Here is a 27922-nt window from a genome sequence, read left to right on the forward strand (position 1 = left end):
AATCCTGTTAACATTTTGGCTGTTAAAGTCTTACTTATTGTTTCTTTTATGCTAATTTGTAATATCACATAGACCAATGTAAAGAATACAGGTCTGAAGATAAGTGTTTGCTGACAGATCTTCTTGCTGTGGGGAAAACACCTCACATGAATTATTGATAATGGCTGCCTGAGGGCTTGTTTACCTGCCTGCTGTGTCATTGTGAGAGAGAGATCACATTTTAAATGAAGGAAGCAATGCAGTTCAAAAGCAAAAGAAAAATGAAATGAATAATAGATAGAGACAGATACCTGTAGCACAACTGTTCAGCGATGACACGTATGGAAGAAAACCCAGGCAGAAAGAAGGGAAGAAGAAACGTACATGTAGCTTAGCTGACAAAAGATCACACAAAGAAATCAAATACTGTTGCAGAAAGAGCAGTTGGTTAAAATGAGCACAAGAGGACGTAATCTTTAGGTCAGTGACAAAGACAGAGAGGTGCTGCACTGGCATGCGAGAATGACGAGTCGACATCCCTGTTTCTATCGAGTTCCTCCACAGGAGTTACACAGGAGAAACCAGCTAACAGAAGCCACCCAGACTAAAGTCCTCAACACTGTCATCAGCGTGAAGGTGAGATCTTTAATTCTGATTCTGCAAACAAGTAAACTTATGTCAGATATAAGGATGCAAGGATCAGTGCAAGGATATAAATGTATATACAGTAGATTGCCATTTTGTTTACACCATACAAAATACCCAGATACCCCAAGGAACAAGGGCTAGCTGTCTTTTGATTGTGTGTGTATTTTAATTATTGTTATGTTTTTTTTTATTGACTCTTAAAAGTCACATTTGCTTTTTATGATTTTAACCAGTGATTGTAATGCTTTTTGTTTACATTTTTGGTACACAATGTACCTTAAAAGTTTTTCTTTAATTTGTAAAGAACATGCTGATCCAATCCTGGAAACTTGCCAGGATTTCATACAAAACAAAATTTAAGCAAACAGAAAGCTCACAAGAAAATAGTAATGGATTCAGGGATTCAGTAAAGGAATGTCAGTTGTCTGCATATAGAGTCTAGTAGTGACCACTAGCGGGTGCCAAAAATGCTCAGGATAACCCCAAAGAAACTCCTAAACAGGGTTGAGAGAGAATTCCTCTAATGATCCATTTGCATACAAAAGGGAATCAAAGAAAAGTGACGTTATATGAGCTGTTCACATCAGCATGAATTCTGCTCTTAGCAAAAAAAAAAAAAAAAAAAAAAAAAAAAAATTAAGACAAGGAAAAAAAGGAACCTTTGATGGAGCAGATGTAAACCACCATTTTTTAAAGAATCCACTTATTCCACCATTAAGTTAATTTGATGGGAGCAATGGTTATAACAATGGTAATTATATATCAGCATAAACACAGACAGGAAGTGAACATAATCTAGATAACATTTATAATTAATTTACAGATTAAATGTTACAGGGATATGTAACAAAGATTTTTCCATAATGTAGATTTAGGCAGCATTGAAAATAATGTTGACGAGATAGCCTTGGTGCTGTCGTTATACTCAACAGTACTGACATTTTCCAATGAGAGTTTGTTGTAATGTGTCCCAGTGTTCAGTGAGACAGGCTCTCTACAAGAATCTGAATTTGTGCACAAGACCTGGGAACAAAAGAGCTGATTGAGCACACAAACAGATCCCATCCTGTCATTTGTACTGCAATGATAATTGGAAATTATTTTAACTGCGCAGTTTGCTCCACTATGGACTTACATTTTTCTTCAATCAGATTCAAGAAAAAAAAAAATGTTATGCTAGTTTTAATTTTAGTTCTGTCATGACAACTCTCAGAGAGTTTAGCATGGTATTGTACATGCCAGTGTTAATGTGTTTGGTCTTGGTGGAATAGATCTGTTATGCTGCTGCTGCGGCAGTGCAAGTACCGAGGCTATCTACAGACACGCTGCTGTGAGCATGTAAGAAATACTGATGCTGCACACATAACTCTGTATATGAAATAACCCCCAATTATAACATACATGAAATCACTCCGTAGCACCATCCGGAAGGTAGAGGGTTTCTGAAGCACGCTGCAACTGCTACAGCAAGCACAAGTATTAGAATATTGAGCAGGAAGTTCATTGGCTGCTGATTCGAACAGAACCAATCAGCTGTGGTATATGAATGATATTGTCATTACATCAGATTAAGTTAGAACTTACTTTTCATGAGATAATTTTGGATTTAATTATACTGGTGTCATCTAATGCAAGGCTGCATGTACTAGTTACTCCATATAACACTTTAGAGTGCCTACACAAGTCTGTTTGTGACACAAAAACAAACACAAGACATGCCTAGACACAAAAAGCCCTTCAGGATGGAAAGCTGTTTGTGTGTGTGTGCAGATAACACGGATCAGTAATGACACTGATCTGTAAATCGCTTTTGCAAATGGTGAAGTTTTTGATGTATTTGTGTGTGGGTAAGCAGCACCTTTTTAATGATTATCCCTGTGGATGTAATTTGATGTATTTTGTGTGCATCCTTATGCAATTAAAGTGTGCTGATATATATGTCATGTCATGTGTTTCAGAGAACATCACCAGCTATGTGTTATGAGCCTGATTTCATATGGAAGGTATAGTACACACATAACTCTTTCTCTTGTATGTACAGTATAGATTTGCCACAGAGTTGTAAATCAAAATGTTCTAATACACATTTTGTTTTCAGTTAATGCATTCAGTTCCAAGATAACTAAATAAAATAAATAAATGCATAATTTATATATATATATATATATATGTATATATATATAGTTGAGTTGCTCAACTTCATTTTTGTGATGCTAGGAGAATACTTTTTTTTTTTTTTTTGCGCAAAGAAAACAATAAGGGGTGGGGGGTGGGGGTGCACGCATGATAATAGTTTGCGTAATAAGCATTGTTTATGCTTAGGGGAAAGCATGCATATGCATTGTAATACTCTCTAAAATGGCAGAATACCTAACTCAGAGTAGAAGATAGGTTGAGCAAATTATGTTTAAAATTCAACATGAGCGACCGATGTCACATGTCACATGGAATGTTTTACCGATGTATTTAATACGTTTCTGTACCTGTGAATATTTCAGTTGCATTGCTGTCTATTGAGGATTTAGTGACATAATTTTCATTTTGGGGTTAACTAACCCTCAAGACAAATTTTCAGTGTTGGCTTTGTGGAAGATTCAAGGCCTTATAGACTCAGATAAATAGATACGGTTAACAATCATTGTTTGTTTGAAAGATCTTTTTGATCTTCTTTCTCCTTAACATTATGTAAATCACATATCCCACACAGGACACCAAACTTGCATCACTGGAGCGGAATATTCGAGACCTGGAGGACGAGATCCAAACAATGAAGACAAATGGACTTTTGCACACAGACGGCCGGGGTGAAGACTTAAAACAGATGGAAGTCTACAAGAACCACTCAAAGTTCATGAAGAACAAGGTAAGAATGGACTCTCTGAACAGAAAGACTGAGGAGGGATGGGTGGACAGATAGGGACTTTCATCTAACACTACTAGAACTGACATTAAAAACGTAACTATATTTTTCAGTAGCCCATCTTTTTGTAACATGATACATCAGATCTCTGTCAACCTGTATTGCACAAGCAGCGTTGGAACTGAGCAAACTGAGTGAATCACTAAACATCCTAAAATGTCCTTTTTCATATGCAGTACAAAGATGGGCTGTGTCTGTAATTACCCCCATAGAGTGTATTGCACTATTTGAAGGAACAGCCATGTGTAGTGGTGTTTGAAACCACACAGGACATCATCAAGTACACTCATTCACTCCTATAATGTACCTCAATAATGAATGTATAACCCATGTATGGCTTGCTGAACGGTTTGCTTGTAGAGAATACCCACTCCACTGCGAGCGTCATGCTCTATTAATCGCCACATCTAGCTAAAAGATGCTGCATGCTTCACTTTCTGCACACTCTGTGTTTGAATTTGCTTGCTTGTTTCCATTGGACTATATTAGTGGAGTAATATAGAAAATAGTAAATTGGAGAATGAATCAGATTTGATTTTACAAACAAGTCAAATGACATTTACTTATATAGTGCTCTTTATGGTACACTTTTGCTGTATCCAAAATTGCACATTTCAAAAATGTTTCCTGTAGCTCAAAATGTAGAGCAGCGCACTAGCAATGTGAAGAATTTAAAAAAGTGACATGATGTGTAGCTCAAGTATGGTAACCAATACTTGGAATTTGTCCTCTGCATTTAACCTATCCAAGATAGTGCACACACAGAGCAGTGAGTTTAGCAAGGTTTAGAGGGAGTTCAGCTTCCTGACAGCCTGATGAATGAAGCTGTCCTTCAGTCTGCTGGTCCTGCCTGAAGAAGCTGTGTGATGGGTGAGTGGGATCACCCACGATGCAGCGGGCTTTACTGGTGAGACGAGTTCCATAAATTTCCTGGAGGGAGGGGAGAGAGACACCAACGATCTTCTCAGCTGCACTCATTATGCATTGAAGAGTCTCAGCAGGACGCGTTGCAGGCACCATACCAAATAGTGATGCACTTAGTCAGGATGCTCTCTATGGTGCCTCTGTAGAAGGTGCACATGATGGGGGCCGGGGCTCTGGCTCTTCTCAGTTTGTGGAGGAAGTAGAGACGCTGCTGTGATTTCTTGGCCAGTGCTGTGGTATTGTCAGTCCAGGAGAGGTCCTCTGTGATGTGCACACCCAGGAACTTGGTGCTGCTCACTTTCTTGACAGTCGCACCGTTGATGGTCAGAAGGTGCATGCTGAGTGTGCAGTCATCAACAATCTCCTTCATCTTCTCCACGTTTAGAGAGAGATTGTTTGTCACTGCACCACCCAGCCAGGTGGCTCACCTCACTCCTGTAGCTGGTCTCATCTCTGTTGCTTATGAGACCCACCACAGTTGTATCATCCTTAATAAACTTAATAAAGAGGTTGGATTTGTGTGACGGTGTGCAGTCGTGGGTCAGCAAAGTGAAGAGGAGGGGCTCAACACACATTATTGGGGGGGCCCAGTGTTCAATGTGATGGTGCTGGATGTGTTGCTGCTGACCCGTACTGCCTGAGGTTTTTCAGTCAGACAGTCTAACAGCCAGTTGCACAGCAAAGTGTTGAGCCCCAGCTGACTCAGCTTGTAGATGAGCTGTTGAGGGATGATTGTGTTGAATGCTGAACTGAAATCTATGAACAGCATTCTGACGTACAGTACAAGTCTTTTTTCTCTAGATGTGTGAGTGCTTAGTGGATGGTAGTGGCGATGGCATCATTGGTTGAGTGGATGGACCGTTATGCAAACTGGAAGGGCTCCAGGGAGGGGGGATAGGGAAGCACTTCATGAGAATGGGGGTTAGTGCAACTGGACGGTAGTCATTGAAGCAGGATAGAGACGGCTTCTTCGGGACTGGATGATGGTTGTAGCTTTGAAGCATGTGGGGAAAACAGCCTGACTTAATGAGATGTTGAAAATGTCTGTGAAGACATCAGTGAGTTGCACTGCAGTCTCTCAGTACACACCCTGGAATGTTGCTGCTAAGGGACCTCCTCACGCTGTCTGGGACATGGTAATGGTCTGTATCCCCTGCCACAGTCTCCAAGTGTCTTTGCTGTCACAGAATTGATGGGCTATCCTCCTGGAGTACTGTTTCTTAGCCTCTCTGATGCCGCGAGATAGGATGGCCCTAACTGTCCTCAGGCCCACCTCATCTCCAGCTCTGAAGGCAGCATTCCGTTCCTTCAGGCGTCTGTAGACCTCCCCTGTCATCATTGGCTTCTGGTTGGACCAAACAGTGATGTTCTTTGTGACGGTTACATCATCAATACACTTGGTGATGTGGGCAGTGACAGTCTCGGAGTACACTTGGAAGTCTGTGGTGTTATTGTATGTGGCCGCCTTCTTAAACATGTTCCACTCAGTATTCTTGAAAATAGTCTTGAAGAGCCTCTGACGATCCTTCCGGCCACACTTGTATCTTTTTGTTAACTGGTTTGGCGACTTTCATTGAGGAGTCTGTATGCAGGCATTAGCATTACAGTGATGTGGTCTGAGGCACCGAGGTGTGGGAGGGGTAGGGCTTTGTAAGCTCTTTCCTGTGTGGTGTAAACAAAATCCATTTTTTTTACATTGTATTGGAAATTTAATGTGTTGGTGTATTTTTGGGAACACACTCTTTAAGTCTGCATAGTTGAAATCCCCAGCTATGATGAGAAAAGCATCAGGGTGGGCTGTCTGCTGCTCACTGATGTTCTGGTACAGTTAATTTAGTGCATCTTTCCTGTTGTTGTTGTTGGAGCTGGGAGGAATGTGAACAGCAATGAGCAGTATGGCTGAATATTCCCTCGGCAGATAGAACGGCTGGCACTAAATTATCATAAACTCCACCAGGGGTGAGCAGTGTTTGCAAACTACAGCAGCATTGTGGCACTACGCATCATTGAAGTAAACACAAAGCCTGCCACTGCATGATTTAACTCCTGCGACGAGGACTCTGTCCGCTTAATAGCATGTCAGCTGATCGAGCTTAATAGCACAGTCTGGAATGCTGTTGCTAAGCCATGTTTCCGTGAACACAAAAACACTACAGTCTCTTACAGTCCTCTGAGTTGATTGTAGTAATGAGATGTAATCCACTTCATTGTCCAAAGAGCATACATTAGCCAATACACAATGGTGGGGATTGCTGGCTTGTGTGGGTTAGCCGTTAGCCTAGCTCGGATACCTCTGTGCTTACCTCTATTCTGCTTCCTCTCACGCCGCTTGTGGCCCCTCTGCTGTGGGCGAGATGCCGGAGCAGACTGAGATAACGCAGCTCTTCAGCGTGCACAGAGTTTAATTCTAAATAAGTGGTTCTGCAGACATCAAGCAGAAACTCACGGCTGTAAGCACGCTTAAATACAAGTAGATGCGATGAAGACATACAAAAACACTGCGACTAACATGACAAAAAAACATGAAAACACCATTCTGTGAAAAAAAAAAAAAAAAAAAATGTAGTAATTCACTTCACATGTTGACCAAGGCCAGTGAGCATTGTTACATGTGCTTCATGACATATACAAGTCCAACTATGTCTAAAATGTGAAAACCTGAATTTCTTGAAATTATTTTAATGTAGAAGTTGCAGGAAAATTGTTTGGAGGAGACCAAAAACAGGCCTGGTATATCTCTCATCAGTTTGAATCAGAGTTGTCAACCCTATGGCAAAAATGTATGTCCTGAAGGATACCATTGTTTCACAAAGGACTGGCATAAGGTGACTGGGTCGGGTCTCGAGCCCGGGTCTCTTAGTCAGGAAAAGCTAATTCTTTACCTCTGGGCTAATGGGAAAAACAGTTTCCTAGACCCATGTGTAGACCCATGTGTAAAAGGAAGGGCAAACTCATTGGCTTAGGTAACTCTAAAGCAGGCAGTCTTTATTTGATCTCAGTAGTCAAATATAAACAAAAGATCAGTTACAGCATTACAAAACAAGGCATAAGGTAGGTCAAATGCTAACAGGAAAACATAACTTAACTGTTCTAACTCAGGTAATCCATACTGGGTAGGCTCAAGACTGAACACAGCTCAATGAAACTGCCAAACTTAAATAGGTCAAAATACAAGTGGAAAAATTAACTTAATGAGCAGTCTTAACTAAAGAGTTTACAGCTGTTAGTGCCATCTAGTGGCCCAGAGATTTCTCACAGTATGCCGGAGGAGTCTTACAGGAGCCCCTCTTTCATGGTGCGTTCACACCAGATGCGAATGAGGCATTAAGTGTGAGTGATTTACATGTTAAATCAATGCAAAGATGCAAAAAGACATTCTGCGATGTGATTCACGTGAATGAGGCGGCACGAAAGACGCAATTCGCGTGATAGACTTCGCGAATTGAGCGAGTTAAAAAATCTGAACCTTGGCAAAATTTTGCACCATGTTAACCAATTAAGAGCTTGCTTTAGTAGTGATGTGATTATGACGTAGCGAGCGGAGGGAAAATATGAAACAACAAAGTCCTCGTTGCTGTATGTGGATACCCAGAGCCGTATGATACTTCATACTTTTACAGAAACGGTTATAAGAAGGATCTTGCTTGGAAGAAATAGATTAATTGAATAAAGACCAAAGATTTCCTGTTAGATTTATCCAAAACAAATTATATTTTATGTTTAAGAGACATCCGAGCCAGCGGCAAATGTCAGAAGACTAGCCGAGCTGAGACTGCTCTAGGCGGATACTGAGCTCCCACTGATCGCGTGGAGCTGATCGTCTCCAAAATCGACAAAACACATTATATATAAGTCACACATCTTTATAAATTAACTGCATATTTGAGTTTAAAACAACTATATTCTTGTCTGAAATACTTTTAAAACTACATTTCATGACAAAATAACAGTAATATTTAGAAAATTATCTGAATATATGGTGGTTGAAATCACAATGATGCGTGAACTCATCTGGCAGAAGCCCCTCCCATGATAGGAATTTGCGTCTGTTGTGAAGTTAACGCGCAAATGAAGCGAATAAACTCAAAATGTTCAAACGTCCAACTATGCATGAATAAAGTGATTTATTCGCGCAAGTAGCGTCAGGTGTGAATGTCAAACCAAATTGACATTCAAATGGAGTCATGGTGTAGGGTGTTAAAAATGGAGTAGGGTGAGAAAAATCAGCCCAGATTATTGATCATGATTATTGGACACCAGACACCTGAGGGCCTTCTCTGTTGACCCGTACTGTTTGACCATTAAACTGAAGGTGGATCCTAGAAGATAGAGTGATGGATGCTCCAATCAGAAACCAAAAACCTTCCAAAATTGAGAAGTAAATTGCAATCCCCGATCAGAGACCATGTCCTGAGGAAACCCGTGGGTCCTGAAGACATGCTGCATCATGAGGTCTGTGGTCTGACAAGGTGTGGGGAACTTAGGCAGAGGTCTACCACCACCAAGATGACTGTGTTACCTTGTGATTTAGGAAGTCCATTAACAAATTCCAAGGAGATGTGAGACCATGGATGTCTTGGGATGGGTAAGGAATGGAGTAGTCCTTGAGGGTGGGCTTTAGGTTATTTATTTTGGGGGAGCGCTTCAAAGTTCTTGTAACTCTAGGGGGACCCAAAAGAGGAGATGCATGTCCCAACTGCAAGACATCAGATCGTGTTGCAGATTGGCTCAGGTCTGTCTTCTACATCTGGCATGTCAAACTGTCTCGAAAGGGCATCAGGCTTGGAGTTCTACAAGGATGAAGCCTATTGTCCCTCTTGGCCTTTTGAAAGAAAAAAAACAAACAGCTCCCACTTTGATGCATCCAACTTCTACTACAAAATGCAACTCTGGATCGGGGAGGGTCAGGATGGGTGCAGAGGTGAAGCACTGCTTGGGCAGCTCAAATGCTTGATTAGCCCTTTCTGTCCATTGAAATGGCCTTGAGGTATTTTTTGGTAAGGGCTGTAAAGGGTTCTGCAATAGAGCTGAAATTTCTTATAAATCTCCTATAAAAAATTGCAAAACCAAAAAAGTGCTGTACCTGTTTTACAGAGCAAGGCTGAGGCCAGTTCAGAACTACATGTGTCTTGCCAGGATCCATCTGAATGCTGCCACTGGAGACAATGAACTCAAGGAAGGAGACAGATGGTACATGCAACTCACTTTTCTCAATCTTCACAAAGAGCTTTTTCCTTGACAGTTGAGACAAAACTTGCCGCACATGCTTGACATGATCTAGGTATCAATGAGAGAAGATTAAGATGTCATCCAGATAAACAATTACAAACTAGTAAAGCATCTCTCGTAGAACATCATTAATGAAAGCCTGGAAGAAGGCTGGGGCATTGACTAGACCAAAGGGCATTCATTACCTGATACTCATAATGGCCAGTCCTCCACTCATCCCTGGCACGGATCCTGACGAGGTGGTAGGCATTCCTAAGATCCTGTTTGGTGAATATAGTTGCACCTTGTAGAAGTTCAAAGGCCGAAGTCATCAATGGCAGCGGGTAATGATATTTTTAACAGTGATACAATTTAGACCCCGGTAATCAATACATGGATGGAGATTGCAATCCTTTTTCCCCACAAAGAAAAACCCAGCTCCTGCTGGTGAGGTTGAAAGGCAGATGAATCCACTGTCAACAACCTTGTTGATATATTCCTCCATAGAAGCTCTTTCTGCGGCAGACAGAGAGAATAGTCTCCCTCGAGGTGGACATGTGCCAGGATGAAGTTCAATGGCACAATCGTAAGGTCTATAGGATGGAAGAGAGGCAGCACATTCCTTGCCGAACACTTCACAGAGGCCTGCATGCTCTTGGGGTACACGGGATAAATCGGGAAAGACAGAGAGATCTGTAGAAGCCACTTGTCTCAGTCCAGAAATACCCAGTATCAGCCAGTGGATGGGAATGGTGACTCGAGTAGTTTAGGGAAGTTTCCTTGTGGCTCAAGAGAATGACAGAGAGGCAAGCCAGACACACAGCAGTTATGCCCCCACTCACTTATCTGGTTGGAAGACCAGTACATTTTTGGATTATGTAGAGCAAGCTAAGGATACCCAATGATCAAAGGGAACTCAGCAGAAATAATAATAATAATAATAATAATAATAATAATAATAAACTTTCTCTTCTCTTTGTGAACCTACTTGAAAATGGAGGAATGTGGTGCACTGGCTTACCTGGCCAGAACCTATGAGCCTTCTGTCCAATGCGTTAACAGTGAGAGGATCATGGAGAGTAATAGGCTGAATCTTTAACTGTTCAGCTAATGCAACATCTATGAAAGCCCTGAGCTCATGAAGTTCATTGCCCCAGGAGATTGAGACATCAATTGAAAGGCCCGAAGCTGCTGGTCGGGCCTCAACATTTAGGTGTAACATTTAATATTTAGATTTAACTATTTAAAATATCTCTAAGTTGACAAATATTGTTGTAAATGTACTAAAAAGTGACCGTCAAAAATTCATAACAGTTTTTTAAACATAGTTTGAAGCTAAATGTTATAATGTTGCTGTTATTTTCAGCGTGAGCTGCTTTACAAATGGTGGCCCATAGCAGTGGACTTTCTGGAACTGGCAAAAATACAAAGCTCATGGTAGCATCATTCACTGCAGTATCAGTGAGAAAAGTGCCAGAATTTGGTGGAAAACATTGTGCCACTAGGAAAGAGCTTGATCTGGGTTGCCTAGAACATAATGTTTGAGTTAAGTTGCTACCTGCAATTGTTCAGTAGGATAGCATTTGAGGAGGTTGCCTACTACTGGCTAAACAACAGTTTTACCTTAATGTTTCTGGATAACTTTCTGGAGAGAACTCCTTTACATCTATTGCCGGCATGATGATCACGTTCGTTCATTTGTGTCAGAAGAAAACTGGTCACCCTGGTTAGGGGTGCTCCGATCACGATCGGCCGATCGTTATGCGCATCTCGTCAGTAAAGCCGGTTTTCTAATCAGCGGTTAATTCGATCAGGTGCGTGATTTCACATAGAGCAGCTGTTACTACACAGAGCCATTGTTAATAGAGAAGATGCGCAAATCACGTTCATTTTCAGCGTTTATTGGCGCATCTTCTCAGTTAACAACGGCTCTGTGTAGTAACAGCTGCTCTATGTGAAATCACGCACCTGATGGAATTAACCGCTGATTAGAAAACCGGCTTTACTGAGGAGATGCGCATTAACGATCGGCCGATCGTGATCGGAGCACCCCTAACCCTGGTATGTTTAATAATTTAATGTATTGTTCAAAAATCTGATTATGAAATTGTGTTGTTTATATTACTTTCAAAAATAAAAATGTGATAATTAACAAACAAATCTAAACTAAAAAATTCCAAATAATATAATTTACAGAGATCAAGGATGAGACAGGAAGGCAACATGCAGAACACAGTTTCTGCTTGGTCACAGTTTCATCTCTCTAGTAAAATCATTTTTATAATGTTTTCCTAGTTCTATATTATGTTTCCCCCCATATAGTGTTAACGTTATTAGTTTTTAATCGTCTGTTTATTTCTCTTTATGTCTCAGGTTGATTTGCTGAAACAGGAAGTAGTGAAGAAAGAGTCTGAGTCGATGGCACTGCAAACTAAGCTTGACACAATGAGCAATCAAAACTCGGACTGCAAACAGCACATAGAAGTCCTGAAAGAATCTCTCATAGCCAAAGAACATAGAGCTAATATCCTTCAGGCAGAGGCAAGTATTTCCATAAAACATAAATGTACACACCTCTGTCACACTTTTCACACCCGTAAATAACAGCATTTGACTGTGATGTCATTGTTATTTTGCTATTAAAATCTTCAGCTTGCCCTCTAAAGCTCTCTAAAGCTCACATGGACCACTCAAATGGAATATGCATTTTCTGTTTTTACATCAATTAATCAATGCAAAATATTTTAATTCTGACAGGACTGAGGGGGTCTCTATAGACTGTCTCTATATACAAAGAAAATATTTGTGTTTGGGGGAGGAGGGGGCAGTGTTATTGTTAATGAGGAGAAGGCATTGTTAAGATCATGTTATCAGTAATTACTCTTAAATAGAAAGAACACTGTGTCTGAAAATGCAGTTGAGGCCAAAGCACCATAATATGAGATTTTTGATGTGTTTTGTTTTTCCATATCACAGTGTAGCAGCTATGCAAATAGACACTGTCTATGACTGAATGGTGAACCTCTCAAGTGAAGAGTAACCTAACCCTCAGTTCTCACATTCTCACTGCATTTTTAATAGCCTGAAATGCTGTAACCTGCATGCCCTGCCTATATATTTGACTTGAATATATGTGTCTTTTAAAATAACAATAGCAATAACCATCCTAATTTATGTAGTCAATAATTTTTAACAGCACTATATCACTCAATTAATTACCTGAAAAATAGGTGTGCAGGAATTTCTGGGACCTTTCTGAATCATAACTCAGAGGGGCAAAGTAATTCAACTAACATTTTTCAGCAGGGGCATTCAGAGAACATTGGGGCATTCATGTTTTTGTGACATATCAGGACACAACTTTGTATAATGACATGGGTATGACACAGGTATTAAGTCAAGTCAAGTCACCTTTATTTATATAGTTCTTTAAACAAAATACATTGTGTCAAAGCAACTGAACAACATTCATTAGGAAAACAGTGTGTCAATAATGCAAAAAAACTCCTGCTACTACTATTACAAGGAGAGGGTGACTTATGAGGACATAACTCATGTCCCCATTTTTCAAAAAAGCTTATAAAACAGTGTTTTTGAAAAAGTAAAAATGCACAAGTTTCCTGTGAGGGTTAGGTGTAGGGTTGGTGTAGGGCCATAGAATATAAAAAACCATAACGCCTATGGGATGAGCCCACTTTTCACAAAAACAAACGTGTTTGTGTGTGTGTGTGTGTGTGTGTGTGTGTGTTTCAATAGCAATAACACTGTTTCTGTCAGCATTTTGTAGTGAAATCACCATAGTCTAAGTGACTTGCATCCAGACACATACTATAGACAAGGATATGACAAGAAGTGTTCTTTCTTCTAAGCCAGGAGTCTGAAAAAATAAAAAATAAAGAGCATGCCCTGAATAACAGACTGGTCTAACATCAGTGTAAGAAAAATAATGAGACCTCTTAGCAGTCCCAAATCTTGGGACCACTCAAAGAAAAATATTAATAGCAATAATTATATTTTATATTATAAATAAATAAATAAATAAATAAAACAACTTTGAAGATTACCATTGTTAGGTTTGAATTTCCTCTAAAGGACAGTGTGTAATTAGGTGGATGCTCTACGTCTACGTCTGGATGAAAGAGAGTCATTCCTAAACAAGAAGATCAAGCAGACCCAGGATCTTATAGAAGAGAAGGGAACACTGAACAGTGAGATGTGTGACCTGAAGGATATGCTGGAAGTCAAGGAGAAGAAGATCAACATCCTGCAGAAAAAGGTACACCAGACATATTTGAAATGTACCAGTGAGTATTGAACTTATGCACTTGATGAGGACAATGCATTTTATCCCCCTCATAAGCAGTTTTACAAACTGATTCTTTATTCAACAGTAGCCTACTGTACTAAGGTAAACATCTGTAGAAAGCCATATACTACACAGCTGCTGAAAACTTATTGGTTTATGATAAATTTATGTATGTCCATTTGTGCAGCCATAGCACAATGTTTCATATGCATATGCAGGATGTCTTTATATTAGTAGCAAGACCAGCTAGATCAAACATAAAATTTTAGCATCCCAAGCCACAGCCATATCACCCTTCAGCCCACGAATGGTTGCCCACTGAAGCCAAGCAGGGCTGAACCTGCTCAGTACCTGGATGGGGTGCTCACCCTGTGGTCTGTGTGGGTCCTGGCGCCCCAGTGTAGTGATGGGGACACTATTGCCGCGTTTCCACCGCAGGAACTTTACCCAGGAACTAGGGACTTTGGCCTGATACACAGTGTGTTTCCACCGCAGGAACCAGGAACTAAATAAAGTTCCTGGTAAAAAAATTCCCCTCAGAAAGTCCCTGCTGGCGAGGTAGAACTTTTTCAAAGTTCCGGAATTTTCGGGGGCGGGACTTGGGCGCTAAACATCCTGATTCGTTGAGTTCACGCAGCATTGGTTGAGTTCAACCACCATTTATTCGGATCATTTTCAAAATATTACTATCAGTGTGTCATGAAATGTAATTTTAAAAGTATTTCAGGCGAGAATGTAGTTGTTTAAAACTAAAATCTGTCGTTTATTTAAAAAGACAGCGCCTATTTAAAAATGTTTTTCGCCAATCTCGGAGACGATGAGCTCCACGATCATCTATCCATCGAGAAGCAGCCTCAACTCGGCTAGACCTTCTGATATGTGCCGCTGGCTTTGATGTCTCTTTAGTGGTTAAACATAAGATATAATTCGTTTTGGGTAAATCTGACAGGTTATCTTTTGGTCTGTATTCAATTTATCTATATGTTCAAATGAAAATAAAAAAGGCAAATTTATATAATATTTTGTTTCATTGTAATGGCTGTATATATACACATATACCTGAACTAAGTACATTTCTGCAGCTGTTATTATGTTTAAAGGGGGGGTGAAATGCTATTTCATGCATACTGAGTTTTTTACACTGTTAAAGAGTTGGATTCCCATGCTAAACATGGACAAAGTTTCAAAAATTAAGTTGTACGTTTGAAGGAGTATTTTTGTTCCCAAAATATTCCTTCCAGTTTGTCACAAGTTTCGGAAAGTTTTTTTTTGAGTATGGCTCTGTGTGACGTTAGATGGAGCTGAATTTCCTTATATGGGTCCTGAGGCTCTTCTGCCGGAAGAGCGCGCTCCCGTATAGCAGAGCACTGAGAGCACAACAGACTTCACTGATCAGAGCGAGAGCGTCGCCAAATGTCACAAAAGAAGTGTGTTTTTGGTTGCCAGGGCAAGACAACCCTGCACAGATTACCAAAAAAAAAACCAGCATTAAGGGACCAGTGGATGGAGTTTATTTTTACAGAGCATCAACGGAGTTGTGCAAGTGTTTGTGTTTGTTCCCTGCATTTTGAAGATGCTTGTTTTACAAACAAGGCCCAGTTTGATGACGGATTTGCACATCGTTTATTTCTTAAGGATGATGCAATCCCAACGAAAAAGGGTCACGATCGTGTGTTGGAACCGCAGGCGGTGAGTAAAATTGCTTAAATATCTCTTCCTCCTTGTTAGTGCATCCCCTCTCATGCCGGAGACCCGGGTTCGAGCCCCGCTCGGAGCGAGCTGTTGCTGCTGCTGCTCTCGTTCAGTTTCAGCCTCTGGATCTGATTCTGGATCATAAATAAACGGCTGAATCTGACTGTTAGCCATGGTTTGTTTTGGATGATGGTTTTTACCTCACGGTAATGTCACAGCTTCCAAACGCTCTCAACGCAAAAGTCAACTGGCGTTCGTGATTCTTTAGCTCCGCCCACACGTCACGCCTCCAGTCAGTCGTGTTTTTCTGGGAAAAATCGGTACAGACTGTCTTTCTCTTATGAATATAATAAAACTAAAGACTTTTTGGTGTTATGAAGGATGCAGTACTACTCTATATGTACTCAAGATTAACAGGATATTGAGTGAAAACGAGCATTTCACCCCCCCTTTAATGAAAACGAATGGAGGCAGTGGTATTTGATATCCTATTTTGTTTTATTGTAAATGTACAGTGAGGAAAATAGCAGTAGCCAAGGCGAGCTGACTGAATTAAACCAAAGAAAGCTGCTGTTTGCAGAATTATCGGATTCGCGTCATCCCGGACATCACACTCCCGAGTCGAATGCACAAAGTCTGAACTACAGTGGATGCACGTCCAAAATCAGCATACTATAGCACTGAGAAATGCGCGCAGACCTACGTCACCAGCCTATTTGCCTAATCTTCCCGGTACTTTACACCGCGGTGGAAACGCAGAAAGCAACAGGTCTGGGGGGGGAAAAGTTCCTGGTACAAATGTTCCAGGTAATTTCGGTGGAAACACGGCATATACTGTCAACAAGCACCGTCCTTCAGATGAAACGTAAAACCGAGGTCCTCTCTGTGACTCTCTGTGGTCATTAAAAAATCCCATGGCACTTCTCGTAAAGAGTTGGGGTGTAACCCCAAAATTGCCTGGCCAAATTGCCCCCTTGGTCTTTGTCAATCATGGCCTCCTAATAATCCCCAAGCACTTGATTGACTCTGTCTCTCTCCTCTCCACCTGTAGCTGGTGTGTGGTGAGCGCACTGGTGCCGTTGTTCTGCGGCTGCCATCGCATCATCCACGTGAATGCTGCACACTGATGGTGGTTTGAGGAGAGACCCCCCACATGATTGTAAAGCGCTTTGGGTGCACAACAATACATGATAAAGCGCTACATAAAAAGGACCTTTCTGTTTTTAATGAATCTCACATCAGTCAGGGGAGCTATAATACACGCAGTTCTAGTGTTATATTTTTTTTGCATGATGATAAATTGCATTTAAATGTAATTAACTTCAAAATCATAAGGTATTTTGTAACTTGTCACACCACTTGTTTTACTGACATAAAAAGGGACCACTCTTTGATGGGTTTGTGCATGGTCATGTAACCACTATTGTAAGTTGTGAGAAAATAAAGATTTGTGAGACTCATCCTCAGATTTAATCCTGAACTTGGTAAAACAAGTATCTTTATTTAAAATAGGTTTCAAGCCTCTCAAATTCATCACAAAGTTAATGGATTCCCAAGGAACGGACATACCAGTATACTACAGTATACAATGCATATACTGTAGGTTATATAAGGATCTACCAAATGCATCATTGTCATGTAAATAAAGAACATGTTGTTTCTCATCAAGTTGATTGCCAACAATCTCTTTCACACAGGTTGCCAGAAATTCCAAATTGTCATTGAAAATCATTGATATCCAGATATTTGATTGTTAGAAATTGCTCTCACTGCCTTTCATTTGTAGAGTGATCTCAATAACACACTTCTGAATTTGATTTCAAGAGGATGGGGTACAAATTGGGGCAGCTTAGACCGGTCGTAATCTTGACTTTTTCAGCTGTTTCAGTGGTAAATCTGCATATATAACTGGAGCTAAACAATCTCAATTTAAACAAAAATACTCTCAGTTTAGAGTCCTGCAGAGAAATGCTTGTGTTTAACACACACAAATGCAATGCACTCCCAGTCCCACAGAAACTCTCAATTACTCCCCCATTCACATCTATTACATTACATTACATTTATATCCATAGACAGTTGGGAGTTGACACAAGAACTTCAGTTCAATAAAATGTGTAAAGTAGTAGTAGATGACTGGTTTGTCAGTGTCCTTAAACACAATGAACGTCGTTCTTATTAAAAGACACATTTATAGCTGGCCACAGAGAAAAAAAATAAGCTACACACATTCTTCACTCAAGCAGAAGTACATATACTAATGTTTAAAAAGACTCTGGTAAAAGTTGAAGTACTGATTACACTTTTCACTCAACCTGAAGTAAAGTAGTATGGACTCTAACATGTACTTAAGTAAAAAGTAGCCATTACTATTGATGTGAGAAATTAACCTTTTTGAAGCTTAGAATCAATTAAATCAATTTGCTTGTGAAGTGCTCGAAACACCACACACTGGGGAAACCTGCTGGTCAAAACTGTGTAAATGCAACAAAAACTCATGGAAAAATATGCATATACATTTTACCAAAATAAAATAAAACTTAATTTGTTTTTTGTTTTTTTTTGTTTTTTTAATGACAAATTTCGAGAGCATATTATTGTAGCACAAAAGCACATTAATATAATGAACAAGCACAAATCTCTCTGCTCGCCTGCGGCTTTCCTTTGCTCTTCCAAAACAATGTACGCATGTGCTTAGATACATCTCTCCTCTCAAATCTCTGTGTGCTTATGCACTATAGATTTGAATTCTTTTTGCACCTGAATTAAACAAAGGTTATCTCTATGCACTTTTAAAAAGTAGTCTCAAAACAGATTTGTGCAGGGTCTTTCCTTGATTTTTTTATTGTTGTATTTTTGTTTTAACAAACTAGTTATTGTGGCTACTTTGTTCCACTATCTCTTTTATGTTTGTATTTTGATCTTTTCTGCAAATGCACATATGCATCTCTCGATAAAATATGCTACTTTGTAATTGGTCTCGAACTCAATTCCTGGTGTAATACATGCTGTAGTGTAAATCAAGCACACGAAGGAGATGGCTAAATAGTTATTTTAATGATTTCCTGGAAAAAAGGGCACATCCAAACACAACTCCAAATAAACGAACATCAATAGCGGAACAATGGAATAAATGGAGAACACATATTTTTAAACATTGTGAATGTAATCAGATGGAAACAGAAACATGTGTGGGGCTAATTAATTAACTAAACAAGAAAAGGAGCATGACCACATAAGGAAACTCAGAAAGAACAGAAATCCTTAACTGTGACAGTTTGCCCCCTCCCGGAACGGGGCCAGCCAGGATAGCAGCCCATGGTGGAGTCGACGGCAGGATCATTGACGACTGACCAAGGTGGATCTGGAGGGACGAGGGAGCCCGGTGGAGCTGGTGGGATGATGGGCCATCATGGAGATGAGGGAGCTAAGTGCCAAGGCGGAGCCGATGGGTCGAAGGACCGAGGTGGAGTCCAGGGCTCTGAGTCTGGATGCGGAGACAGGGGATCATCATGCCAAGGCAGAGCTGGAGTCTGGATGTGAATAAAAGTGCCCAGATGGCACTTACTGAGGTGGAGTTGAGGGGCTGACAGGCACCAGCGGAGATAGGGTTGAGAAACTGACTGGTTCGAGAGGAGGCGGGAGAGGGAGGCTGGGAGGGAACACAGAAGGACTTGGGCATGGCAGAACCAGCGTAGACGCAGGAGATTCAGGGCTGGGCAGAACCAGTGGAGATGCAGGAGAATTGGGTAATGAATCCACAAACCAATCTATTAAATCCATCTGGAAAATATCAATAAGTTTCTCATAATATTGTCCAGTGACCGGTTGCAGCTCACCCTCATTGGTGGGAGTGCGGGCGGGGCTTCCCTTCAAGCCCTCGATCTCCACCAAAACTCCCTCGGGAACGGACGATGTTGCTGGCTCACGCACTTGGTCGGACACTGATCAAGGCTCCGTTGGCGACGATCGGCTCAGTCGCGCCGGGCTCCTGTTCTCCGTCTGCAGTGGGCTCAGGCAGTACTTCTGTGTAGCGGGATGACAGCTGGCTGGTCTCTGGTTCGGGAATGAGCCTGGAGATATCCTCCTCAGCGGGGCAGACGGTGAATGGTGATCCGTTATTCCCCAGCACCCACTCCATGGAAGCGGCGAAATCCTCTTTGGGACTGTTCGCTGACAGGCATGCCTTACACCGCTCGCTCCGGCCATGATAATAAAAAGCACAGAGCGAGTGCTCTGGGAAGTGGGTAAGGCACGCCAGATCGAAAATTCCCTAGTATGGTCCTCCAGCAAACGGTCCAACTGCTCCAGCCATAGGAGTTGGACAGCTGGTAAATCCATACTGGGAGGGGGGAAAACAAAACAGAAAAGGAAAGAAAAACACTGCTAAACTCACTTTTTCGTTCCGCTATTCTGTAATACATGCTGGAGTGTAAATCAATCACACGATGAAGGAAATAGCTAAATAGTTCTTTTAATGATTCACAGGAGAAAAATGGCACATCCAAACACCAATCCAAATAAACGAACATCAATAGCGGACAAAAGAAATAATGGAGAACACAGACTTTTAAACACTGGGAATGTAATCAGATGGAAAAAGAAACAGGTGTGGGGCTAATTAATTAACTAAACAAGAAAGGGAACATGAGCAAATAAGGAAACTCAGAAAGAACAGAAATCCATAACTGTGACACCTGGAGGGCCACAGCTCTACACAGTTTAACTCCAACCTTAATCAACACACCTGATCCAGATCAAGCTCTTCAGGATTACCAGAAACTTCCAAGCAGGTGTGAGTTGGAGCTGGTTGGAGCTAAACTGTGCAGAGCTGTGGCCCTCTAGGAATTGAGTTTGAAACCTCATTATATAAACAAGCTTAACCAATCAGACCTCCACAACTGAACGATGAAAATACTACGTGAAATATAATTGGCTGACTGAACTAAACCTGGAATTCTTTTGACAATCAAAGGCAGATCTTTGCCAATGAAATGTAGCCTATAGAAATAGCCAGGAATTGGGTGCTTGGATGATTTGTACATAACCTAAAGGCTCTAAAGACTTCATAGAAAACATCAATGTTATGTCATAATATTTCAGACAGAGACCTCAACTGAATTTAAAATCATTGTTATACATTTTCAATTGATGATGGCAATAATAAGTAACAACTCCTTAAATCAACATCAAATGCAAAAATAGATGTAAATGATGCAATATATAACAATAAATGCTCTAATATCATTCCTGTTTGGAAATTTTTTGTTTTAATAAATGCGCACGAAACAGGGTTGTTGTAGTAGGTCAACAAAGTGCTTCCATCTTTTTCACCTGAAACTATGTATCAGTCAATTTTCATCTGGAAACACATACAAGAAGGCTTTTGTTCTGAGCTGGCAATTTCGAACCTTTAAAGAAAAGCAGTAGATGCTTGGGCCAGTGGCCACTAGAGGCAGATAACCATTTAGGGCAGGGGTGTCAAACACAGTTCCTGGAGGGCCAGAACCGAAAAATAGGTTATGTGACTTAACTGGGTATGTCATTGGGCGTGACAGATAGCACACATTATAAAATGCGAATAACAGTGCCCAGATGGTGCTGACTGTGTAATATCGCCTATTATATATATTAATGATGAAGTGATAATATAAGTAATAAATAAGGTAGCATTATTCTTATACGGTTATTATTTATTGTATTGCCATATATAACAGTTATCTGTATAAATTATAAAACATGATGACAAGGTAATGTTTAATTTATTATATTATATATATTTATTTATTACATTTTATATGATTATCTCACACATGGATCAGCATTTTCTATAATGTCTAAAATCTAAATCAAAAATAGTTGCCATCAAATAAACAATATAATTTATATTCTTAAGGATTAAAGATTACACAAAAAAAATAATACATAAAAATGATTGCTCAACCATCAATAAGGTGGTGATATGCATTAAGCATGTAAATGGCCATTTGAACAACAGACAAAGAAAGAAACAGCATGGCTCGCTTTTTCTTAGTGTCAATTTCTATAGTGACTCAGCGATTTGTCGCTCTGTTGAGAATGTCTTGAGTCTTAACCAAGAACATACTTAGTTAAATTAACTTACTCCCAGATGCATGTTTGGAACCACATACCTCGAGTAAGCAAGGTTTGGGGTTAATCAACCGGAGTTTCAGGGTTTAGCAGAAGGAAATTTAACCCTGGTTTCTAGAATATACCCCTGCAGAGTTTTGTTCCAACCCTGCTCCAACACACATGCCATGCAGTTTTCAAATAAGCCTAAAGGACATGATCGGTTGGATCATGTGTGTTTAATTATTGTTGAATCTAAACTCTCCAGGGCTCAAGGAAATGAGTTTGACAACCCTGGTTTAGGAGAACCTGGACTCTGTGATCACAGGGAGTTAACCCTGCTCTTCTAAATGGCTTTTGTAGCTTTTTGGTAATGTATTAAGGGTTGATGACTGGAATGCAGGCCAGTGAGGAGTAAGGGAGCATGAATGTATTTTGTCTTTTGCAGCAGTATGTTCAAAATAAGAAAGTTTTATGTTTTATTGCAACAGTGCAATTATTCCATGTCTATCAGCTATGTTTGAATTTTTGTAGTATGGAAAAATCAAAATATTGTCTCTTGTATTGCATTTCAGTGGGTTGCATGTTCTATTAAATAGTGGGTTAACATCAAGGAAGATGATCAATTGTAAGTTGCAGAAACATACAAAACTACTCCATCTCTGCTTTTTTTTTCCAATTTCGGCCCTGGATGGTACTGTACATTGATTACAGATATTTAGCCTCAGTATTACTTGGCAAAGGTTGCGCATTCAGAGATTTGTTTCTCTCTTTGTCTCTCAGGCTGAGAACCTGCAGGAGCAGTTAAAAGACAAAAACAAACAGTTGAACAGTTTGGGGGACAGAATGACGTCTCTGCAAGCTGACTCCAGCAACACTGACACAGCTCTCATTACACTGGAAGAGGCTCTCTCCGAGAAGGTGCTGTATATATGCAAAAGAACAAGAAAAAGAGCATCAGTGTGCTCATTATTTACTGTCAGTTGTTACATCATACACATAAACATCAGACACCAGAAGGCAGAATGCCACTTACCTGCAGGGTTTAGCTACAGTATTGTTCAAAATAATAGCAGTACAATGTGACTAACCAGAATAATCAAGGTTTTTAGTATATTTTTTATTGCTACGTGGCAAACAAGTTACCAGTAGGTTCAGTAGATTCTCAGAAAACAAATGAGACCCAGCATTCATGATATGCACGCTCTTAAGGCTGTGCAATTGGGCAATTAGTTGAAAGGGGTGTGTTCAAAAAAATAGCAGTGTCTACCTTTGACTGTACAAACTCAAAACTATTTTGTACAAACATTTTTTTTTTTCTGGGATTTAGCAATCCTGTGAATCACTAAACTAATATTTAGTTGTATGACCACAGTTTTTTTAAAACTGCTTGACATCTGTGTGGCATGGAGTCAACCAACTTGTGGCACCTCTCAGCTGTTATTCCACTCCATGATTCTTTAACAACATTCCACAATTCATTCACATTTCTTGGTTTTGCTTCAGAAACAGCATTTTTGATATCACCCCACAAGTTCTCAATTGGATTAAGGTCTGGAGATTGGGCTGGCCACTCCATAACATTAATTTTGTTGGTTTGGAACCAAGACTTTGCCCGTTTACTAGTGTGTTTTGGGTCATTGTCTTGTTGAAACAACCATTTCAAGGGCATGTCCTCTTCAGCATAGGGCAACATGACCTCTTCAAGTATTTTAACACATGCAAACTGATCCATGATCCCTGGTATGCGATAAATAGGCCCAACACCATAGTAGGAGAAACATGCCCATATCATGATGCTTGCACCTCCATGCTTCACTGTCTTCACTGTGTACTGTGGCTTGAATTCAGAGTTTGGGGGTCATCTCACAAACTGCCTGTGGCCCTTGGACCCAAAAAGAACAATTTTACTCTCATCAGTCCACAAAATGTTCCTCCATTTCTCTTTAGGCCAGTTGATGTGTTCTTTGGCAAATTGTAACCTCTTCTGCACATGCCTTTTTTTTAACAGAGGGACTTTGCGGGGGATTCTTGAAAATAGATTAGCTTCACACAGACGTCTTCTAACTGTCACAGTACTTACAGGTAACTCCAGACTGTCTTTGATCATCCTGGAGGTGATCATTGGCTGAGCCTTTGCCATTCTGGTTATTCTTCTATCCATTTTGATGGTTGTCTTCCGTTTTCTTCCACGTCTCTCTGGTTTTGCTCTCCATTTTAAGGCATTGGAGATCATTTTAGCTGAACAGCCTATCATTTTTTGCACCTCTTTATAGGTTTTCCCCTCTCTAATCAACTTTTTAATCAAAGTACGCTGTTCTTCTGAACAATGTCTTGAACGACCCATTTTCCTCAGCTTTCAAATGCATGTTCAACAAGTGTTGGCTTCATCCTTAAATAGGGGCCACCTGATTCACACCTGTTTCTTCACAAAATTGATGACCTCAGTGATTGAATGCCACACTGCTATTTTTTTGAACAAACCCCTTTCAACTAATTCAACTAATTGCCCAATTGCACAGCCTTAAGAGCGTGCATATCATGAATGCTGGGTCTCATTTGTTTTCTGAGAATCTACTGAACCTACTGGTAACTTGTTTGCCACGTAGCAATAAAAAATATACGAAAAACCTTGATTATTCTGGTTAGTCACATTGTACTGCTATTATTTTGAACAATACTGTACAACACACCTACCTACACGTTTCTAGTGATCCTAAAGATCTTTATTAGTTTAGGTGTGTTTAATTAGGGATGGGGCTATTTTGATTGAAGTTGTCCCTCCAGGAGCAGGATTATGCACCCCTCCCACTAGACAGTTGGTATCTGGGAGGGATATTTACTTTTTTTTTCTCAAAAAGTTGTTCCTTGTCATTGGTGCTGTTGGATTATTATTTTTTGCACCTTTTTTTTCCTAAATAGGTTTTTATGTCAGATAATTTCCCTGCTTTAATTTAGGCAAGTTTAGATTTTAAACTACCACAATTTTGGAGGAATGGAGCATCATTCTCAGCTGCTGCCATATTTGTTCTTACTCAAAAGTGGATAAACAAATAAAAAACTGTATACAAGTGACTAACCACTACTTTATCTTCTGCAACAGACAGAAGAGGCAGAAATGTATAAGAATGAAAATAAGGAACTGAAATGCCAACTTGCCTCCCTACAGCAACGTCTCTCAGAGAAAGAGGTATGTGAGTAGAAATGTCAGAGGACACCAGAACCTGGTTCTCTGCTTTTAAAACCTCAGACCAGGCTCATCTGCTGCTTTCTAAATGTGATTGTTAGAATGTTTGTGTCTGACACATCCAGACACTTGCAAGCATGTTGTTCAGGTCATGTTTTTAATTTTGTTGGTGTTGGCTATTTCATGTGACACAGACACCGTCGGGGGAAACTGACTAAAGGGATGCACCACCTTTACTCAGAATTTCAGTCCAAATACCTGTATTTTAGCAGTGTCTCTTTTTTGCGAAACATTTATTGGAGCTGAATACCATTTACAAAAATCAACAGGCGACAAAAAAACTGGACTCTTTAAGAGTTATTTGTGTGCAAAATAGAATTGCATGATTCTCAATAATTTATTCATTTATTTATTTTTTGCAATGGAAGTTGTGGTTCTCTCATGATTCTGAAGAAAAAACATTACACAAATAGACCAAATCCATGTAATTTATGGATAAATGATTCAATGACTCACTCGAGATGTACTTGTTTCATTATTGGATCTCTTGTATGATTCAAAGACAAATACATTTTAACACCCCCTTTTTGACACCTACTGGCGTAACAGTGTAATTGACAAATTTTCATTTGAAGTGTCAAATTACTTTCAAAAGGATATTAACTCTATTTTAATCACTACCATACACACCATTTTAGTTTATATTTGAACTATAATAAACTTTTATCTTATTGTGGTACTTTAACTTGAGTAACCGCACTTTGCTTTGACTGTCAATCACCTGCGTTGTCCTTTGGTATCAGCATCATTAGCCTTTCAGTATTTTAGTGAATGTGAGCTATGCTCTGATATTACATTATTGTATTACATTACAGTAATTTTGTCAGCTCCTGAAATGGGTCATACCATCGATATTACACAGCATTATAAGTTAAATAAAAACTTGGGCCCGGTTTCCCGATAACGCTCACTCTTAGCGCGCTAAGAAGACCTCGAAAGATATATCTTACCAAATTTGTTTATGTTCCTAAGTGTGTTCCTCGAAGTGTCCCTTAGGAAGCTTCTTATCATGCTTCCTCTTACGTCAGACCTTACAAGAGCGCTGTCCAAAGTCAGGGTGCTGAACTAGTTGGCATCGATTGCTCATGAATCGATTTTCCACTTCACGCGAAGGTGCAATGCAGCGTTAAGAAAGACAACACGTTTCTATCCAAATGAAACATTCTTCAAATTATTACAGTAACATTTATTTTAACATAGTTTAAGTTATCAGTAGAATATAGACTACAAATTAAATTTAAATATGTATATTTATATAAATAAAATTAGTTGGTCGCTTACTGGACACCACCATGCTTAAACATTTATAGATATTATCCATTTAGAGCCAAATTGTTTACCAGATTTTAATGATCAAAAGTGATTGCCAATTCGCTTTAATTACATTACGAAAAAGCCTGGGCTAATTACCACCGTATTAGTTCTGATACCACATAAAGTCAACTTCATAAATAGGCCTGTATCCATTGCGAACATAATTTATTATGAGTCTTAAAATGTCCATAACATAAAATCATTGTTGTCATACCATAGTTTGACTTGTACTGCGCTGCGTGGTTTCTAAAGACTGCTGTACAGTAGCGTCTTGAGCTCAATCAACGCTAAGAGAGAGCTTACGGATGCTCCAGACCAACCTTACGAAAGTGTGACTTACAGAAGATATACTTAGCGTACGAACGTGTCGGGAATCATGCCATAAGGTTAAGAGAGAGGTTAAGGAATAGGTTAAGAACTACTTAGCGATAAGAACGTTTTGGGGAACCGGGCCCTGGTTGTTAGAAGGACACGGTCCAAAATGGCCCAGTAAAAGTATGATGTACAGGAAATCCCTCATATGGACAAAGGCATCCAGCTATTGCTGTAGCTTTAAAAAGTAATTTCATGTAATTTTGAGGTAATAAATATAGTATATGAATAATTCAATGCTAACTGACATAACATTTAATACATTATATAAACTATTCTGCCTTATGTGTGTTTATAAACCAAATCTAAAATTGTCATTAGGAAAATACAGAAAACATAGAATGCAAATTATTGGTTATCATCCAGCAGTGTATTTGATTCCATATCCAATTAAAATACATTAGAAAAAATAAAGCTTGTCTATTAGACAAAAGTCATTTCTGAAATGATGGCTATGCCCCTAAGTGTGAAGTACAGAAAACAGAGCATGAGTCTTTTTGTGCTTGAATGGTTTAAAATCATATTAAAATGCGCACAAAATCTTTACTTGTCACACTATTTCTGCCATGGACAGACAATGCCTTCATACCTTGCAACACAGACATATTTTTTATTTGATAACAACTGGATGATTCCTGACCTTAAGCATCCTATTCCAGAATTGGAATATATTTTGGATTCTGAAGCCTAGGTATGGGTTAAAATGTTAAATCATATGTTGTCCTACTGAAAATGTGCCTGGAGTCCACCTTTGTTATTATAACAAACCACATTTTCAATGGGATTTTAAACCATTCAAGTCAAGAAGACCCTGCTGCACGCACATATGTCTAGTGCAAGCGTTCTGTAGTCTGTTTTATTTTCAGTCATAGTATTCAGCTAACAATGAAATATCTTGCAATAAGAGTCAGAATAAATGTCAATGATATCTAAGATTTTGTTTATTTATTATTATTATTATTATTATTATCATTTATTTTTACCTTTATTGGAATCAAAATTAGGAACTGACAAGAATCAGATTCATAAAAATTCAAACGATGACCAACCTTACCCATACCCCCCACATTATTTTTTACTGGCACATTTCAATTCACACTTCTTTTAAACCCTCACTTACCCTTCTTTGCTTTTTTCCTTCTTAAAAACAACCACCTAATCTGATACATGAATGTACTTTTTAAATTTAGTTTTAAAACAATTGCTCCTGCAACAGGGATAG

General features: G+C 39.6%; 1 protein-coding gene across 1 annotated transcript; it reads left to right on the forward strand.

Annotated features, from left to right (window-relative positions):
• The first annotated feature begins 275 nt into the window (after positions 1–275).
• On the forward strand, positions 276–27922 carry LOC113106845 (ERC protein 2-like). The gene is made up of 6 exons (XM_026268857.1): positions 276–615; positions 3335–3490; positions 12053–12220; positions 13788–13955; positions 22551–22688; positions 27917–27922. The coding sequence occupies exons 1-6, from the start codon at positions 502–504 to the stop codon at positions 27920–27922; spliced, it is 750 nt and encodes a 249-aa protein (XP_026124642.1). The 5' UTR covers positions 276–501.

Source organism: Carassius auratus, chromosome 8 (genome assembly GCF_003368295.1).
Source record: "Carassius auratus strain Wakin chromosome 8, ASM336829v1, whole genome shotgun sequence".
NCBI classification, from domain to species: domain Eukaryota; kingdom Metazoa; phylum Chordata; class Actinopteri; order Cypriniformes; family Cyprinidae; genus Carassius; species Carassius auratus.

Excerpts from the sequence above, each read along its gene's own strand:
- LOC113106845 (XM_026268857.1), top strand. The coding sequence starts at position 502 with ATGACGAGTCGACATCCCTGTTTCTATCGAGTTCCTCCACAGGAGTTA. Across the intron at positions 616-3,334 it reads ACACTGTCATCAGCGTGAAG|GACACCAAACTTGCATCACT; the intron begins GTGAGATCTTTA and ends TATCCCACACAG. Across the intron at positions 12,221-13,787 it reads CTAATATCCTTCAGGCAGAG|GTGGATGCTCTACGTCTACG; the intron begins GCAAGTATTTCC and ends GTGTGTAATTAG.